Source organism: Rhododendron vialii, chromosome 5a, assembly GCF_030253575.1.
Source record: "Rhododendron vialii isolate Sample 1 chromosome 5a, ASM3025357v1".
Lineage (NCBI taxonomy): Eukaryota > Viridiplantae > Streptophyta > Magnoliopsida > Ericales > Ericaceae > Rhododendron > Rhododendron vialii.
In genome coordinates, this window is record NC_080561.1 from 9421155 (window position 1) to 9440238 (window position 19084).

General features: G+C 36.7%; 2 protein-coding genes across 4 annotated transcripts; one reads left to right on the top strand and one right to left on the bottom strand.

Annotated features, from left to right (window-relative positions):
* Window positions 1-6737: 6737 nt before the first annotated feature.
* Window positions 6738-14605, top strand: LOC131325684 (UPF0496 protein At4g34320-like). Of its 3 annotated transcripts, none has more exons than XM_058358078.1 (2): window positions 6738-6800; window positions 11545-14605. In XM_058358078.1, the coding sequence occupies exon 2, from the start codon at window positions 11563-11565 to the stop codon at window positions 12694-12696; it is 1134 nt and encodes a 377-aa protein (XP_058214061.1). In that variant the 5' UTR covers window positions 6738-6800; window positions 11545-11562; the 3' UTR covers window positions 12697-14605. The 3 variants fall into 3 exon arrangements, with proteins under 3 accessions (XP_058214061.1, XP_058214063.1, XP_058214062.1); XM_058358080.1 differs by lacking the exon at window positions 6738-6800 and adding an exon at window positions 10370-10495; XM_058358079.1 differs by lacking the exon at window positions 6738-6800 and adding an exon at window positions 10533-10836.
* LOC131325683 (probable 1-acyl-sn-glycerol-3-phosphate acyltransferase 5) lies at window positions 14080-17817 on the bottom strand. Its single transcript, XM_058358077.1, has 4 exons — window positions 17563-17817; window positions 15799-16647; window positions 15355-15485; window positions 14080-14713 (listed from the first exon to the last, which is right to left on the bottom strand). The coding sequence occupies exons 2-4, from the start codon at window positions 16395-16397 to the stop codon at window positions 14304-14306; spliced, it is 1140 nt and encodes a 379-aa protein (XP_058214060.1). The 5' UTR covers window positions 16398-16647; window positions 17563-17817; the 3' UTR covers window positions 14080-14303.
* Between the last annotated feature and the right edge of the window lie 1267 nt (window positions 17818-19084).

Genomic DNA, 19084 nt, shown 5'->3' on the forward strand with positions numbered 1-19084 from the left:
GCAAGATTGCTAAATATTGTGTAGTAAATTGCTCTTAGACTTGATCCGTTAAGACAATTCAAATTTGTTTGTTTTATATTCTATGTATGTTACTTTCTTAATAAATAGGTTAGGTTTTTCAATTCTCAGCACAAACGTTAATTATTTATTATTCTAACATTGTTTGGTATGATTTTTTTTTGTTGAAATGTGTTCAAAAGATACCCCCACTTATATAGATTCCTAGCTACGCCACTGCTTGAACACCCTAGAAATTTTCTAGGGTACATTGGGTAGCATGTATTTTCATTCTATCCCTACTTTGAACACCCAATCAAACAAAGTTTGAACACTCATCAACTTGAGAGAGCCAAAAATCAACTCAGATTTGAACACTTTCTTCAGCTTTAATAGGGCTCTATGCAAGTGGACAGTGAAATTGAGCCACATGATTAATTGAGGTGCGCGTAAGCTAGCCCAGACACTTGAGTTATAAAAAATAAAAAAAAATTCACATTTGAACGCCTAGCAACCCATGTTTATACTAACATTTCAGTCTTGTTAAACATAGTTAGCTGATTAACATGTTTTTTGAACACCCTACCAAATATTTCTGGAGCCGCCACTGAATAAGGATGGGCTATTGCTAAGCAGTATATGAGAGAGAGAGAGAGAGAGAGAGAGAGAGAGAGAGAGAGAGAGAGAGAGAGAGAGAGAGAGAGAGAGAGAGAGAGAGTTACAGTCTTAGAACTACAACTAGGATAGATTATATTAGGATTACAAATGACAAAAAAAAAAAACTACAACTACCGGCTTTGTTCGGTTCGTGGTTTAGTTTTAGTTTTAGTTTTGTTTTCAATCATTACCCTATTTCTTTCTCCAATCATTACCCTATTTTTTCAATTATTACTTTCCCATCTCTCTCTATCTCTCTCCAATCATTACCCTTATCTTCAATCATTACTCTATTTCTCTCTCCACCCACTACCAAAACTAAACTAAACTAAACTCTCAACCAAACACAACCCTTATCTTTTTCAGAAATTTTCGGAGCACCGGCTTGAATTTCCAACTCATTTTAATCTAGCATGGTTTTTAATTGTTAAAACAAAACGTCATTTTGGATCAATTTTAATGAAAGTGTAACCTTGTTGAAACTTTATAGTATATCCAACTCAAACTCAATTGGCAAAGAGTTGTTGCCTCTTTTTCGGTCTCACTCCCAAGCAATGTGGGATTCTATTTTTTTAATATCCACCCTCACATGTAGCCGTGTTTGAGGACTGTCACGTGTGACCTATTGTGTATTTTTTAAAATGTGGGATAGATTGGGTCTTGCTCTGATATCATGTTGGAACTTTATATCTAACCAAAAGTCTATTGGTAATGAGTGGAGAGATCCCAAATGTGATTATTAAATGATCACGCATTCCATTCCTAAGCAATATGAGACTAATATATACTTAACAAACCTCAGCCATCACTTTGACAAAATGAGGTGCATGTCGAGCATTGCCGGATCACATGAGGAGTTCAAATGAGAGGATCCGGACACTAGTTCATTATATTTTTGTTTCAAAAATTGAACCAAAAATATGATGAAAAAACCGTGCAAACAAATTAAATCAGGGGAAGTTGAATACTAGAGATGGCAATCGACCCGCCCCACCCCGAACAGGGCGGGTTTTCCACCACCTTTTCAGTTATCGGGTCGGGGTTAAAATACTAAAACCTGGCTGGGTTCGGGGTGATAGTACCCCACCCCGAAATGTATTTATTTATATTTATAAAATTATACTTTTATCCTAATCTAATTATCATTAATACTTCAAATTTTATATTTTTATTCTAATATTATTATCATTATACTAAAAAACCCTTATTTTGTTATTTTTATATTTTCACCATTATACCAAACTAACACTTTATTTATACATATTTTCTTTTATTTTGCTTTTAGATTAGCAATTTTTTTAATTTTTTAAGGAGTGGCACGGGGCGGGTAATTAAATCCGTTCCCCGATCGGGATGGAAACGGAGTATTCAAAAAATACTCGATCGGGATCGGGTAATAATTTTTGGGTCGGGATCGAAGTACGAAAAACTCGCCCCGCCCCATTGCCATTCCTATTGAATATTGACAACCAAATGCACTGTCCAGTCCACTATGTAGACGGGTTGCAAATGAAAATCGAACTGCTCGTGATCAAACAACTTGAGAGTCAGCTTGTTAGGTTCGTTTGTAAACAAGCCGAGCTCGAGTTTCAAGCTCGTTCAGTAAACAAACCGAGCTCGAGTTTCAAGCTCGTTTAGAAAACGAGCTGAACTCGAATATTGCAAAACTCGACTCGTTAATTTGCACCAGTATAGTCTCTAGTAGACCGGGGAGAATTCCATCTTAGGTTTTTGTTTTTGTTTTTTTGTCTTTAATTTTAATTTCAAATGTTTCTTGGTTTTTTGGAAGCCATGTCCTAAGTTGTTTGAGTTGATTAATAACAGAAATGATACACCCACCGCACCAAAGGCCACTGCAGACCATATGGAGCCCATTTCGGGCCTCGCATGGATGATCAGAGGCGATCAATAATTTAAAAAAAAAAAGAGTGGCTCAATGAAAAGTTAGCTCAATCCGATATATGTACGTGCTCGATCCAATTTTTCAATTTGGGAAAAATCAAAAAAATGGAAAGATTGGATTTTCCGATTTTTAAAAAATGAGAAGATTGGATCAAGCATTTATACATATCGGATTGAGTTGAATTTACATGAGCTCACTCAATTTTTTTTTCTAAAATTATTGAATAGCTTGAATCATCAGTTTGAGGCCTAAAGTGGACCCCACATGGTGTGCAGTGGCCTTTGGTGAAATGGGTGTATCATTTTTGAATTAATAAGGCCTCCTTCCACTAAAATTCTTAGAGTACTCTTTGAATATTTATTTTTCGTTTTACGAAACAAATCATTCTTTCATAATACATCACTTTTAATTTAAAAAATAAATTTTTATTTCGCTTAGCTGAATGAAAAATGTGGATAGGAAGAATGGGTTTCAATCATAGTTTTTTACTTTTACTCCACTTTAATGATAACAAAAATAAGTCAATAAGCCAATTTTTTTCCTTTATTCAAAAAATATGGGTTTTGATCGTAATTTTTTACTTTTTAGATTTCTTTCATCAGATGAATCAATAATTCTCAAAAAATTAACAAAAAACTAACAAATGCTATAAAATTTTAAATAAGAACAAAAAATAATTCGCAGTGGCTTTTTTAGCCTAACAAGCGTGCATGCAAAGCACGTGCCCAACGTGAGTCTTCAAGATTAGGTAGTCACTTCCTATCTATGACTGCATGCCAAAGCTTGTCAATTAGGATTGGATCTTTTGTGGAGAGAGTTTTTTTTTTTTTTTTTTCATTTAATAGATGTTTAACCTATTCCTAAAAAGATGAAGATGAATACCCGTACGCAGCATACGGCCGGGGTGGAGAGAGAGAGAGAGATTTCCATTAGTTCACATTGACCCACATTACTCGAGATTACAGTCTTCAACGACCTTATCTTTTTCCTTTGGCTGACCGTTCAGAAATTTTCGGAGCACCGGCTAGAATTTCCAACTGATTTTAATCCAGCATGGTTTTTAATCAACGTACTTTCGAATGAAAAAACCATACGAACAAATTAAATCAGGGGAGTTGAATACGCTATGTACTGACAAAACCAAATGCACTGTGCAGTCCACTATGGAGGCGGGTTACAAACGAAAATCGAACTGCTCGCGAGCAACTTGAGAGTCGATTTGTTTGGGCTCAACTCGTTTAGTAAACCAACCGAGCTCATTACTTTAAAGCTCGCATCAGCATGAAAAAGCTCGGCTCTTTTAGTAAATAAATTGGACTAGGCTCGTTTGTAATCAAGCCGAGCTCGAGTTGCAAGCTCATTTAAGAAACAAGCCAACCGAGCTCATTACTCTAAAGCTCGCCTCGGCATGAAAAAGCTCGGCTCTTTTAGTAAATAAACTGGACTAGACTCGTTTGTAATCAAGCTGAGCTCGAGTTGCAAGCTCATTTAAAAAACAAGCCAAGCTCGAATACTGCAAAACTCGACTCATTAATTTGCACCAGCATACTAGTCTCTAGTAGACCGGCGAGAATTCCATCTTAGGCTTTTTTGTTTTTTTGTTTTTCCCTCAATTTTAATTTCAAATGTTTCTTGGTTTTTTGGAAGCCATGTCCTAAGTTGTTTGTGTTGATTAATTAACAACAGAAATGATACACCCACCAAATCGCACACAGTGTGGGGCCCATTTCGTGCCTTGCACTAATGTCCGAACTGTTTAATAATTTTAAAAAAAAATGAGTGGCCCAATAAAAAATCAGCTCAATCCGATATATGTAGGTGCTCGATCTAATCTTTCAATTTGGAAAAAATGGAAAGATATGGATTTTCTGATTTTTCAAAAATGAGAAGATTAGATCAAACACTTACACATATCGAATTGAGCTGAATTTTCACAGTCCCATTTAGTTTTTTTTTTTAAATTATTAAACGGCTCGGATTATCCGTGCGAGGCCCAAAGTGGTTAAGCAGATCAGCTGGCGCGAGTCGTGATAGGTGGTATTAGAGCTTGCATCAACCGGAAGTGTAGGGCGGGTCCCGCGAGGAGACGTGCTTGGATGGGCCCGACAAGTGAGGAGATTGAGGTGCTTGTTGTATTTGGGCAGGTCCCACATGAGACGAGCTTGAGGTGCTTGTCGTGCTTAACGGGAACTTGTCCTATATCGCTTGGTGAGTGAAGTGATGGATTTTGGGGTGCAATGGGGACGTTGCGGTCCAAGTAGGGGAGATTGTGAGATCCCACATCGGAAGATATGGAAAAGTGAATTCCATATATAACGTACCACGAGCAGCTACTATATAACTTGAGATTAACTTTTTGAGCCACGTGGTTAGGCGAAAGGTAAAGTGGGTCAGCTAGCGTGGGTCGTGACAGTGGATGTATTATTTTTGAATTAATAAGGCCTCCTTCAACTAAAGTTCTTATTTTTAAGTATCCGTTTTGCTAACCTCCGCCTACAAGACAAAAGATAATATGCACATAATTTCAAATAAGTTCATACATCATTATATATCTCATAAATATTAATACATTTTCACAAATATCAATATGCTTTTATCAGATATTAATGCACCTTTTTATCTATTATTTGACACCCTTTGGGCAAAGGTTAGAATAATTCTATAAGTATTTATTTCTCATTTTACGAGATAAGTTATTCTCTCACAATAAATCATTTTTAATTCAAAAAATAAATATTCCCTCCGTCCCAAAAGAGGATGACATTTTTGAAATTTGTGTCATTTTTCATTACTTATATGTTTCAATCTATAATATTTTTCATGAGTTTGAAAACTTTGTATAATAGAACTAATCGATAACTATCAAACAAGATTCACAGTGCATATTTTTTAAGATTCATATTGAAAAATATAAGGAATTGAAATTAACACGAATATCAAAAATTGTCATTTAATTTGAGACAAAACGTGATTAGGAAGAATGGATAACAATTACAACAACCTTGTTCGAAGTGGCTTGATAAGAACAACAAATGAGGACAGCGGTATAAAGCACGTGAGTTTAAAAGAGGAAATTTGACGTGGCGTGAATCGTTTTTCTTAATTTTCCACAAAAATCGCTAACCACTAATTCCACGCCACGTATCATCAAGGTGACGTGTCATCCCGAATCCGGTTGGGAAAAACAGCCCGAATCTCGGGGAAAAGGAAGAGCCGGGTCGGAGCGCGCGGCGGAGAGAGAAATACGGGTCACTTTTGCTCCGCTTTTCCTGTTTGTGTTACACAAGTCTAACATGCAAGCTTACTACCAATTTGTCATTCTATCTCTATCTTATCTTTAATTGTCAAATAGATTTTGACATCAATTTATCTTACTTGTTGCAATGAATTTAGGCTTCGTTTGTTTATTTTGATGTAAAATGATTTTTCAAAAAATAAACTTTAAATTTTTATTTTTCGGTATTTAGAGAGAGAGAGAGAGATATGAGAATAAGAGAATTGAATGTGTGGGTCAGGATTGACGATAGAGAAAACTGAGCAATGAGAATTACAGTAGAAGGCAGTGGGTTCATTTTAAAAAATAACTTACGGAAGATTTAAGGATAAGTTATTTTCATTCAATTAATGAAAAATATTTTATTATACAACCAAATACTGGAAAATAGGTAATACATTTTACCGAAAAATATTTTACGTCCAAACAAATAGAGCCTTAGTCATTCAATTTTTCCGTAATTTTTTCACGGGGAACTCTTTTGTTGTACCGCGTGCGTCGTTGAGATGTGAGAGAGACGAAAAGAATCTGGAACAATTAATAGTGCCAGTACGACGTCACACGCTTGCTATAACTATTTTCTTTGACTTGCATTAATCGGGTTACTACATTTGTCAAACGATATCTTTTTCTTTTTTTTTTATCCGCAAAAACGCCCAAAGGGCCAAACGATATCCTCGAGACAGCTAGTGTTTGCACGAGGATTTTTGAAAAATTGAACTGGCAAAGCTGGTATTTATTTCATCTTTTACACGTGGACGACTTACTATTATTTACGACGTTTTTACGGTAGTTGTAAAGTTATCATTCCATGTGCAAAAATTCATGATTACTTTTCTCACAAGTTTACCCTTTTTGCGGTTCATTTTTAGGATAAATAGTTCCTTTGAGCTGCAATGTATTGGACAAGCTAAATCAAGAGTTTCCCTTTCAAGTTGTGGAGTCTAAGAACCTCAAGAGAATTCTCAGGTAAAATACTCATCATTTCTTCTTGCATGCATGTCATCTCTCTTCCCAAATACAAAGAGATTCATGGCCCTATATAGATTATAATCCTCTATTTTTTGCTTTAGGGAATGGACTGTATGTTTGTGTATATGTGCATGAAATAAATAAAAGCAATGAAGACCGAGGGGCGGATGAGACGGACGATTGTCCTACTCAAAATCTGAGAAAGAAAGTGCCAATACGAAATTCACGGAACTTTCTTTCTCATATATAAATTGTTTGAAAGTGCCAATATGAAATTCATTACTATATGTATTTGCATGGCTTTGTTAGTTGTGTTTTCTTTCTTGTGAAAGTTTTTTCTCATTGATCAAATGTATATCGATCAATAGCTATCATTTACTTTCCTCATATCTGTTCAAAACAAAAAACAATTAGTTCAAAAAACGAAAAAAGATTGAATGTGCTTCCTTCATATCGTCGGACAACAATCTTATGTTTACTCCCTATGGGTCTTTTTGTTAGCTATCAGAGGGTAGTACTCCCTCGACTCATAATTTCATAACACTTCTTCCTATTTATTTCTCAAGGATATCCGACGATCAAGACAATTTCCGTGAAACTCTTTCATTTCATAGAAGTTCATTCTTATTCTTACGAAGCAAATACCATTTCCTATTGATTTGTCCCTTGGACCTATTTTGATTATTAATTATCCGTCGCTACACAAAGTCATGTCATTTTTTGAATTAAAAATAAATTTTCTTGGTAAATAATTTTTTAAATTTTTTGAGAATAATTTAAATATCTCAATGAATTGATGCGGAAGAATTTAAAGAAAATCATACACGAAAGCAATTTTTTTTTTTTGAACTTCAAAAAATATTGACTTTTCCTGAAAGAGAAAGACCAATGTTTTGGGAGGGATAGAGTAGTAGTAACTTATTCTCATTTGTTGACCTGCAAGTAAAATGAATACGCTTATAATATTGTCAATGTATACTTAACTGTTCTGACTCTAATTATTGATTGCGTTTCTTTTTCTGTACGTCTTCTTCTTGAGTTTGTTAGGCTCCGTTCAGTTGTTTGAAATATTATGTGGGGCAATTTATTCTAAAAAAAAATAAAGTAAAAGAAAAAAAAATTATTTCACAAAAAAAAAAATCTTCTTTTTTCAGCAAGAATGTTTTGTAAGACTGTGTTTCTAAATAAGAAATTCCAAATTACAGGTCCCACAGCTTTCTTGATGGAGTAATTGAAAAAGAAGAAGATTATTAAAAAAATTTAATTTTTTCATCCTTTCCTTGCAACGAGGCCCCAGTCAAGGCTCAAATTTCACCAACCTTTCTGAAAAATTCCTTTACCTTCTCCTTCTCTGTCAAGACTGTCATGATCGTAAAGTGTATGTGAATGGAGATTAAAAAAAGTGTTGTGGAAATGGATTGGCCGGTATGTGAAGAATTAAAAATACTAAGGAAAAAGTGAAGTGAACTCAATAATCAAATATTACTTGTGGGATGTGGAAAACATTTGTTGTGAGGGTATCTTCAAGTTTTGTTTAGACCTTATTTTGTTAAGAAAAAGTTTGTGTTCATATAGATAATTATCTCAAATGTATTTAGAATCGGATGTACGTGAGCTTCACAAATAATGATAGACCTATATATATCAAAAGATTTTAGACAAATTTGTGTGTGAACACAAATCTATATGCAACTATAAGTAGCATACGGAGTATTTTTTTGTTAGATACAAATACAGGACAGTAGGAATAAAGTGTATATGACTCCAATAGCGGAGTTAGGATTTTGAATTTGGGGGAGCTAGCTTAGTAGACGTATATTTTTTATCAAAACATATATTTATTGTATCATAAAGTTTTTATTTTTCAATGCATTACATTTATACATTGAAAAAAATTTAGCCAATGCAGTTAAAGTATGAAAGCTGTTAATGCCACGGGTGTTTTGTTCCTGCCACGGACATTAATTAGACAGAATTGTTAAAAAGGCTCAATTGCCCTCCCAAGCAAGCAAAATTGTTTTGGCTTGTCTTTTCTCATTTAGCTTTTCGAAAAAGGAAAAATCTAAAATCAGCCCACTGGGCTGACAATAAGAAGTGTGAATGTATATTAAAAAGTGTAAAAAAATATATAAAAATATGTGTTTTCCTTATTCTCTTATGTGCTTATTGTCAACCCACTGGGCTGACAATAGAAAGACCGTTTCAAAAATGTCTCTTGGTGACTTTCCGTGTACAGTCTACAAATCCTCTTCATAAAGTTTCCACTCCTAATCCTTTTTTGTTGTTGATCTTATTCCTAATCTACAAATCCTCTTCATAAATTTTCCACTCCTAATCCTTTTTTGTTGTTGATCTTATTCCTAATCTAATTTGATACTCCCACTATCACAAGACCCAACCAAAACGAAAATGCTATCGGTACCGAATCTTGGGGTACCGAAAATGTATAATGGCATGTGGGGCCTACTTTTTGGTCCCACATGAATAATTCAAACCTTTCATTAATTTGAAATATAATTTTTTGAGTGGTCCCTGCAAAAAATCAGCTCAATTGGATTTCCAATAGTGGTTGATCTAATCTTTTAATTTATCATTTAGAGTTTACAATTCTGAATGACAACTTGAAGTTTAGATCAACCACTTATGCATATTCAATTGAGCAGATTTTTTGAAAAGCCACTCGAAAAATTATTTTAATTAATGAATGGTTGGAATTATTTGTGCGTGATCCAAAATTAGCCCGCAAACCGTTGTACATTTTCAATACCCCAAACTTCGGTACCAATAGTAGGACTCCGAACAAAATCTTTCTTCTATAAAACCAAGTTGATACGATTAAAAAAAAAAACTGAATTACCAATAACTTCTCAAATCTTTAACTAAGTATAATGGTTTCTTCATTTTTAACTCCTCCCACGCTACTAGACTAGGCAATAAAAGGATTGAACACTAATTAATGCAATAAAAGGTGTACAATTTTGATTGCTGAGAGGGCAATTGAGCCTTTTTATCATTCAATGTAATTAATGTCTGCGGCACGAACAAATTGTCCCGTGGCATTAACAACTTCCTTAAAGTATATCAATCATTTTGTATTTTTTCTTTAAGCCATATTTCAACTATTACGTGCTTATTGTTCATTTATGAAAGAAATTAAAAATGAAAAATTGAAAATGTAAAATAACCGATTCTTTATGAAATCAAACCAAAATTATTAAGATAGTAAGTAGTTATACACAAATACAATTATTAATAATATTAAAAATTAAATATATATAAAATAAAAAATTTAAAACTCGATAACTCAGAGATTGTCATGCCCGAAAGCGACCCCGGCCCTAACATAGCTCCGTCTGTATAACTCCCCTTTTGACTTTCGTTTTCCTTGTTTGTCAACCTCAAAATCCACGCTTCCATAAATAAATAAATAAAAAACTTCAAAAAAATCATTTTTTCTACCGCTGGAGTAATAAAGAATGACATGGGTGTTTAGGTCATTTCAAGAACACGACATCTTTTACAACCAACTTCAAAGTAGAAGACCCTTCTCTCTCTCTCTCTCTCTCTCTCTCTCGCCTCTGTGTCACTAACCAGTCTTTCAGCTCAAGTATCTCATTTTCTGGTAATAACAACTGTTGGCGCGTTGGATCTTTACATAGATAGATTCGGAAAAAACGAACTCAACTGGGTCGGTGAGTATATGTGTATGTGTATTGTATCATGTATGCATTTATGTACAGTTCTAGAGAGAGAGAGAGAGAGAAGTCATTGCTTCCCGCGTTTTCCACCTCCAATCTCATTTAACTCATGCGTGCAAGCCATTCTCTCATAATTAAATCTCTCATCTCTTTCCTGAATCCCCTAACGGTTTTAATTTCTTTTGTAAGCTTCTTCAATATTCCTCTTACCCACAATCTCTCTCTCTCTCTCTCTCTCTCTCTCATCCACTTTTTCCCACATCGCTTTCCTCTTTAAAAGCAGCTAAGGAACAAAGCCCATTTCGCCAAATTTTCTGTTTGTGGTCCATTATCAGGTAATTCCTTGTTCTGGTCACTTTCCAAAGGCTTGAAGTTCTAGTTCAATTTCTTCCGAAAGCTTGAATAGGGGTTCAGTGATTTCCCTGAATTTTCGAGATTGCGAAATCTATGAGAAGCAGATTGCGTGTTATTGTGCATCCTTTCATTTTGGAAGATTTTTCAGAAAACAAATCATTTCTCTAAGAACATTGACAAGTTCGTTCGAAATCTCAAAACTTTTTTCCCGTGGGAATCGACACGAGCTGAAATTAAGATTGTGGTTTTGATATTGAATCAGTTTTCTGAAAACTGTGTTGCAAAACTGGTTTCCAAAATTCCACCCGAAGAGTTAGAGATTTCTGAAGTTGGTTTTCTAATTTTGCCTATTTGTTACCAGGAACTAGATTTTCCCTTCATAATCCCACTGTTTTTGGAGGATTACAACCAAAAAGTTAGATTTCTGAAGTTGGGTTTTCAAGGAGATTCTTTTTGGCATTCACCAGTGTTCTAAAAGTCAGTCTAGGCGGGGGTCCAACGCCCAGATTAAAATCCAATTAGTTGGCTGCTAGGTGCTAGGCGCCCGACTAATCAGCCCCTAGGCACTAGGCGTCCCTCATCCATCCGACTAGCACCTAGCGACTTTTTAGACCACTGGTATTCACAGAATTTGATTGTTTGAGATAGTATACTGAAGTTGGTTTTCTATCTCCTCTTGATTTCTACAGATCCCAATTGTTCAAACCATGGGGAACCACATTAGCTCAAAACCCCCAGCTGAAGCTTCAACACCACCACCACCAATCCATTTCAACAACAATATCCAATACTCAACAGAGCTCAACTCCTACGAAGCAGCGTGCAAACTCGACGAGGACTTGCAGTCATTCGATACGAATCTGCAAACTCGAACAAATCAAGTAATCAACACGCTAGCAGTTGGGGTTGAAGTTCGTGCACTTTCATTCGATTCGCTAAAACAAGTAACAGAATGCCTTTTGGAAATGAACCAGGAGGTAGTGAAAGTGATCTTGGAATGCAAGAAAGACATATGGAAGACTGAGGAGTTGTTTGAACTTGTTGAGGAGTACTTCGAGAATAGCCTGCAAACCCTAGATTTCTGTGCTGCATTGGAGAAATGCCTCAAGCGCGCTCGCGATAGCCAGTTGCTCATTCTTGTCGCGCTGCAAACGTTTGATGAAGAGACAGTTGATGGGAGTAACAAGTTCGTAAAAACCCTAGAGGACTTGAAGAATTTCAGGAATTCCGGTGATCCTTTCACCGAAGAGTTCATCCAAGTATTTCAATCTGTTTATAAGCACCAGATCCAAATGCTTGACAAATTGAAACTCAGAAAGAAGAAACTTGACAAGAAGCTCAAGTACATTCATGCATGGAGGAAGGTTTCGAGTATCATATTCGCTGCCACATTTGCTGCGGTGTTGATTTGCTCGGTGGTGGCTGCAGCCATGGCGGCACCACCAGTCGCAGCAGCTCTGGCTGCAGCAACTTCTATTCCATTGGGATCAATGGGTAGGTGGATTGATTCTTTATGGAAGAACTATGAGACTGCTTTGAAAGGACAGAAGGAAGTCCTCAGCTTTATGCAGGTGGGAACCTATGTTGCCATTAAGGACTTGGATAATATTCGGGTACTCATCGATCGGTTGGAGATTGAGATTGAATCGCTTATGCATAATGCCAATTTCGCCATTGAAGAAGAGGCTGTGAAAGTTGGAATAGAGGAGATAAGGAAGCAGTTGGCAATGTTTATGAAGAATGTGGAGGAATTAGGCTCACAAGCTGATATTTGCAGCAGGGATATTCGTAGGGCGAGGACTGTGGTTCTACAGAGGATCATCAAGCCTCCAAAGCGTTAAAAGATTCTCATCGGTTACATCCCAACCATCGAAAGAATCCCTCCGGTAACCACCAGCTGAAAACTGCTCTTACATATGATGAAAAATTTGACTGATTTTCGTATTTATTTGATTCTATTTATGTACCTTATAGTAATCCGTATTCCGAATCCATGCGATATGGGGTTCATAGGATTATGCAATAACGGATGACTGACTAGGCATTCAATTGATTGTATCAAAATGTCTAGGCAGAGAACATATATTATTCCTGTACTTAAGATTTTCAGTTTTCAATAGATTCATTCTTTTATAGAAATGTGATTTTCCATATGGTGATTAGCTTAGCGAGGGTTTTGCAACGTACTGGTGCTATGGACGTGTCCGATATTTTTGTTGGACAATGGGTACTCACTGATGCACGCATGCCTGCATGCGTGAATGCGAATTACGCAATCTTTCACTACGGAGGATCAAAAACAGCATCCACTACGAATGGTAAAGAAGGATACTGAAGAAACAAGAATTTTTTTCCACACCCTTGTCTCCTCGGTCATGGAGTTTAGACGAGTCTGACACTTACCAAGCCTAAGAACTGTAGACGAAAGAACAAGCAGCCAAGAATATAGGGTTCGCTTTTATTCCTGGTCTAGTCTCCGTCTTAACCCATTTCCACAGCATCGTCATGCAGAGTCACTGAACAAATAATCTACAAGTAGTTTCCTTGAAAAGGTTGTATTACAGAATGCATAGAAAAGTAGCATCACAGAGGGAAGAATCTGTAGAGGCTACAAGATTTAGATGTTAGAAAACCTACCCTTGGGAATTATCAGAGAATAAACGCGTACTCCTGAGTTCTAACTTCTGAGGGAGATTGAGAAACTCGGCATCTTTGTTTTAGTTTAAAAACTAGATAAAAGAAGACGACTAGTGTAGTCTGGGGCTATATATGACTAGTTCTCCATGTATATAATGTTCCCAAAATCATGAAAGGCTGTAGAACAAGTTTTCAGATATCCAGAAAAGGTATGCTTACAGCATAATGACATAACCCACGTATTGATCTATCCGATACAAACTATCTTTGCTTAATCAATTTGTAGGCCCATGCACTTAAGATCTACCATTCTTTCCCTTATGCCGACGTAGGTGTCTAACCAAGTGTGTGCTATCAACTCTAGGAATCAACCTTGTACCCTCCTCCTCTCTTTCGGATTCAATGCAGACCATGCAGTTCCCATAGCCAAACCCTAGTGGTTCGGTTGAGTTTAACTCCTTGGTTCCACTCACAGTCACTAAGCCCGTAGACAATGCACAGATATTGTCAATAACAACCAAAATAACCAGTGAAGAATACAGATTTTGCAAGCAATATACAAAAAACAAGTAGAACTGCACCACAAGGAGATCATAATTATCAGGAAAGCATTTATTCCAGGAAATGGAACAGAACTTTATATTTGGTCCCCATAATTGTTCTAGAGTTTACAATGAGGTTGGCTCATTTCTACAAGAAGTGCCCCAGCTGTTAGATATAAAAACTTCGTAATGACCACAGGGTTGTACATATACATACCCAGTGACGGAGAAGGTCGAATACGTGGAAAGAAAAGAGAAGAATGCAGCTTTCACATGGCTAACAATGGACAAGGTCGAATATTGAAGTACGTAGCCGATGCGAGATATGCACAAACTAAAGAGACGTACATTTTGAACCATCCAGATGAGAAAAGGGTGAAGAATGTACAAAGGCTGGTAAAGACTATTACTCCAAAAAAGTTCATTAAACACCTCACCATAGACAAATCATTTTCTGTTCCTTCACGGGGGAAATGGCCTCGTAAATAAAAGTCAGAAAGCAATTTGTCCTTGAGACAGAATCTATCCAGCAGCCATGAACCAATCTTGTCTTCAGATGTTGGGATGTCATTGACAGGGATACGACAGACATGGATGTGTACTTCCGAAGGGTTTACTCCACAGGCATTGTCGAAGAAAGTTGGGCAGCGATGCTTGTACCCAATAGTTATGTCATAAACTGCAGTGATAGTAGACAGATTGAAAAATGCTGGAAATCTACTTAAAGAAAAACACAAGTAGGTAAAACAAAAAGCTGTGGAGGCAATGGAAAGCAATATAATAGTCCAATTTACCAAGACCCCACATTCGTAGTATTCAACAATTTAAAGGAAGGTGTATTATCGATTGGTTATTCCTCTCTGTTCGTATCACCTTGGTTGTGAGGTCTTCTCTTCAGCTTTCAATCTGAAACCCCACTTATTCTTGTTCTTCCCCTTTGGCAACGGGTGACGTAAGGAAAGATATTCTGGCTTGTGGGTTGAGGGGTTGCAGAAGGGCAGCGGTGAAAAGAAAGACAAAGAAGAAACTGAACTAGAAGTCTATTTGTTTTTGTTTTTGTTTCCTGAACAAAGTCTACAAGTTGAATATATGGTGGAACATAGCTCTCAGTTATTGGGGCCTAGTGACATGAGCAACTAAACTAAGCATGACTGCATTACCGACAACTATATTCCCATCTGAAATCATGCTAGTGGAACAGAGTTCCCATCAATATCATCACATGTAAACTTTAGAACACCGATAACACATGCTAGCAGAACAAACAAAGGCCAACAAATGGAATGTCGGGAAACAGTGAGAAAGGGAGCATTAAACAACCTGCATCCAAGGAGTCCTTCAATTCTTCCAAACAGGCACAAAGGCCCTTTGTTTTTGGAAGCAGGACATTCTTCAGGATTGGCAATCCATTTTCAGCAGCATGCTTTTGACTTCGAATGCACTTTTGATCACTGTACATAGAAACTTAATGACTACACAAATATGAAAGAGGAGGAAGCATGTTTCTTACAGAAACCCAAAATTTGCAATATCAAAATACATGCCATGCTTTGTCAGAACAGCATATAGAGTTCCTATGAATCAATTAATGTGCCTTATAACATCTCTAAATTTCCTAAAGCTATCAGTAAAAGGCGCTGCAATAATCACAGAAATTGGATACAACAATACATCAAATTGATTATCAAGCAGAGAGCAGGTATCGACTGAAGAGACCAAAATGCAGTGATGCATTTATTCAAAAAAAGGGATCAAAGAAATTACGTGAAATCTGTTCCTTCAGGGAAAAGTGCAAGCCAGAGGGGATCTTGAGGACCCTTAAAAGATGAAAGCATTTGGTGCATGATTACTCCATCAACTTCCCATCGCCTCTCTACTGGAATGAACTCCATAATATGAAATACCCAACCAAACACGGGTAGCTTCATCAAACTACTCTTAAGAACATACTTTATGGATCCAATCTGACCCTTGCGTAATGCAAGGTCCCACAAGTACATCCAATCAACCTCAGTTCGATGGTTCGCAATAAGTAAAACACGCTCCTCCCCAGCTGGAACATTGTCTCCAGAGAAAACCACCTTCGTTTTGTTGATCTTTTCAAATAGAAAAGGCCACAAAGCTAGCCAGGCGCCAAAGAAAAAGGATGTTATTTTCCTGCTGTAGTGTATGCTGAAAAATCGGAGGATGACGGCAGTCACAAAACCAGCGTACACTAACATCATAAATGCTGTTAGAACTAACACCATTAAACATGTTACACCTCTTAACACCCTTAGTGGTGTTAAAGCACGGTTAGTAGGTGGATCCCTTGAGTTAAGAGACTTGTGATTCTCCATCTTTGAACTAGCCACTGTTTCCATTTGCTTTCAGGTCCACAATTCCGGCAATCCTTTTAACATTAAATATCACCAAAAGGTGAATTACAATGTTGCAACGGTGATGAGGTGCTCATGTCTCTAGAAATAGTGCAATAAAGCTGACCAATGTCTTGCTTTTAAGAACGAAGGATGCAGTCTAACTTTCAGGAATGAACTGAATGATTGTAGATGTTGACGACAGCATCAGCATCATTGGTCGAATTGTGCAACTGATAGGAACAATCAGTTTATCCTGCAGAAGGAATATTGCTTGGGAAGTCAGAAATATACTAATATGAATATAAATATTGCTAATAGAATTGAGGAACCTGCACATGAAGTCCAGTACTATATCAGTAAAATAAACTAAACGAAGCATGTGCAGAAAGTAATGTTGGGACTATACAGGCAATTAAATACAATGGACAGCTAAAAAAAAAAAAATGCAAACCTACAGAAGTCATTTTTTATCAACGAAGTATAACTTGTACAACTCCGGCCTGCTTGTTTAACGGGATTAATAGCAAAGGGATACATAATTCCATAGCATATGTTATCCCATCGGACTAATAGTGATGAGATTAATAATACCACAGCCCCATAGTATCATACATCCAACACTTCTGGGGGCTATGTATCCAATGCATATTTAACCCGGACCACAAGAATTTCAACCAAAAATCAAATATGTAGCCCCTTGGTTACAAATTCAAATCTGACACTCATATCCGGTCAAATCAACGGGCACCTAACACGCGTAGGATCCATGGGAAACTGCTGCGTTCATACATTTATAGACGGCATCGGTTTCCTTGCTCGGGGGAGTCAGGGGACATGCCATCTGTTCTTGAATCATCCAAATTAATCGTACACCAAACCCAGAACAAGCATCTAGTGAACCTATGGTACTATCAAACGACATACTTGTGCATGCGACTATATAGATCACATTATATGAAAGAATCTGCACAAGTGACGCAATCAGGTAACATGAACAGTGAAGTATCAGTGAATGGTAAAAGAACCAAACCCAGATGGCAAAATCAGTGGATCGCCCAAGAAACAATCGACAACCAAGAAACTACCCACCACATTCGAGCAATTGATCAAGAAAAAAACCAGAATTAGAAGATACTGGGACGAGATCAGGGTTATTCAAGATTCATACCTGTTGAGGCAATGGAGGTCGTCTCTAGAGCTTTTAGGGTTTGATTGAGGATGATTATATAAGCTTCCTAATGGTCAAAGATGTACAGCGCGTAATTAAAGTCTAGTTTTTTTTTTTTTTTGAGAAGAATTGAAGTCTAGTTGAAGCAGTAAACTGGTGTGGTAGTGGCAACTGGCAAGGCTGATGAGTGCAGAACGAGTGGGTGGCGTGGGGATAGTGTAGGATAAGGAGGACACTTGCAAGTTGCAACCAAGAGAAAGAAAGGAGAGATTTTTCGGTGCAGAGCGAAAGTATCCTACGTGGTATCCGCTCGGCGCATCCAAGTCGTTTGATATATTTTTGGACGGTTCAGATTGAAACTCTCCTCTCCTTTCACCCTAACACTTTCTCTCTCCATTTTCTCTCTCCAAATCTGAGTTGTTCAAATAAGGAATGGACGGCTCGGATGTTCGAGTGAACACCACGTGGTACCCGCTCGGGACTGAAATTTTTTTCGAAAGGAAGGGTGATAGCTTATTGCGCTGTCAAAAGTCAAAATAATAGGAGTAATTAAAAAGGACTTGGTTAACAAAAAAAAATATTAAAAAGACTTATTTGGAGGCAATGAATAATGATTCATCAATAAAAAATTAGTTTTTGGTCAACAAATTAATATTTTTAAATTTATTCCGACAAGAGTATCTGGAGAAAAGATCGAACTTTTTTGTTGAACAGAAAATAGATCGAACTTGAAAGAAAAAAAAGAGAGACAAAAGCATAAAAAAAAAAACTATTTAATGTCTTAAGAATGAATATTTTTAACTTTTCAATCATTATTTTTAACTTATTAAATATCATCCACACAAATCAAAAAAAGTAAATTAAAAAAAAAAAAAACACAAGATGGCTTGTGGCAAAATAGCCTTCTGAGTACAACTATAAATCTACCTACGCACTAAATTAATATGACTTCACGTAAATACCGTAGAATTAGCCGACGGGATATGTAATCCATATAGGCCCTGTTTGATAATCACTTTCGGCCTTGGGATTGGACTGATAATCCTAAGAGATTATTAATCCTTTGTTTGTTTTCACAATGAAGGTGTGGACTATTAGTCCCATGAGCATGTAAATCCCCTCATTAGATAACCAATACCTTGGGGGACTTGGTATTAACAATCCAATCCCCTCATTGCCAATGCACAAATACGAAAATAGCCTTCATCAATCACATCTTCTTACCAATCATATCCCATGTGAAGGGCAAAAGCAGAAATGTATACTATCAATCCAATTCTATCCCATGTGAAACAAACATGATATTAATAATCTCATCATCTAATCTCATCTCAAACAAACTTACTCATCACCAATCTCATCTCCTTATTAATCCCTTCTCATTACCAATCTCAATCTTAATCTCACAACCAATCTCAATCTTAATCTCACTTCCTTACGAATCTCACCCCTCTAATACTTTTATCAAACGAGGCCAAAGGATTACTTCTCCAGCCATTTTTTCTTATAAATAGCAGCATCC

Bases quoted from the DNA above. Each gene is read 5' to 3' on its own strand.
- LOC131325683 (XM_058358077.1), bottom strand. From the start codon at position 16,397: ATGGAAACAGTGGCTAGTTCAAAGATGGAGAATCACAAGTCTCTTAAC. The intron at 15,486-15,798 runs GTAATTTCTTTG...TTCTATGTACAG, and splicing joins CCTGAAGGAACAGATTTCAC to TGATCAAAAGTGCATTCGAA. The intron at 14,714-15,354 runs GTTGTTTAATGC...CTATCACTGCAG, and splicing joins GAAGGACTCCTTGGATGCAG to TTTATGACATAACTATTGGG.
- LOC131325684 (XM_058358078.1), top strand. From the start codon at position 11,563: ATGGGGAACCACATTAGCTCAAAACCCCCAGCTGAAGCTTCAACACCA.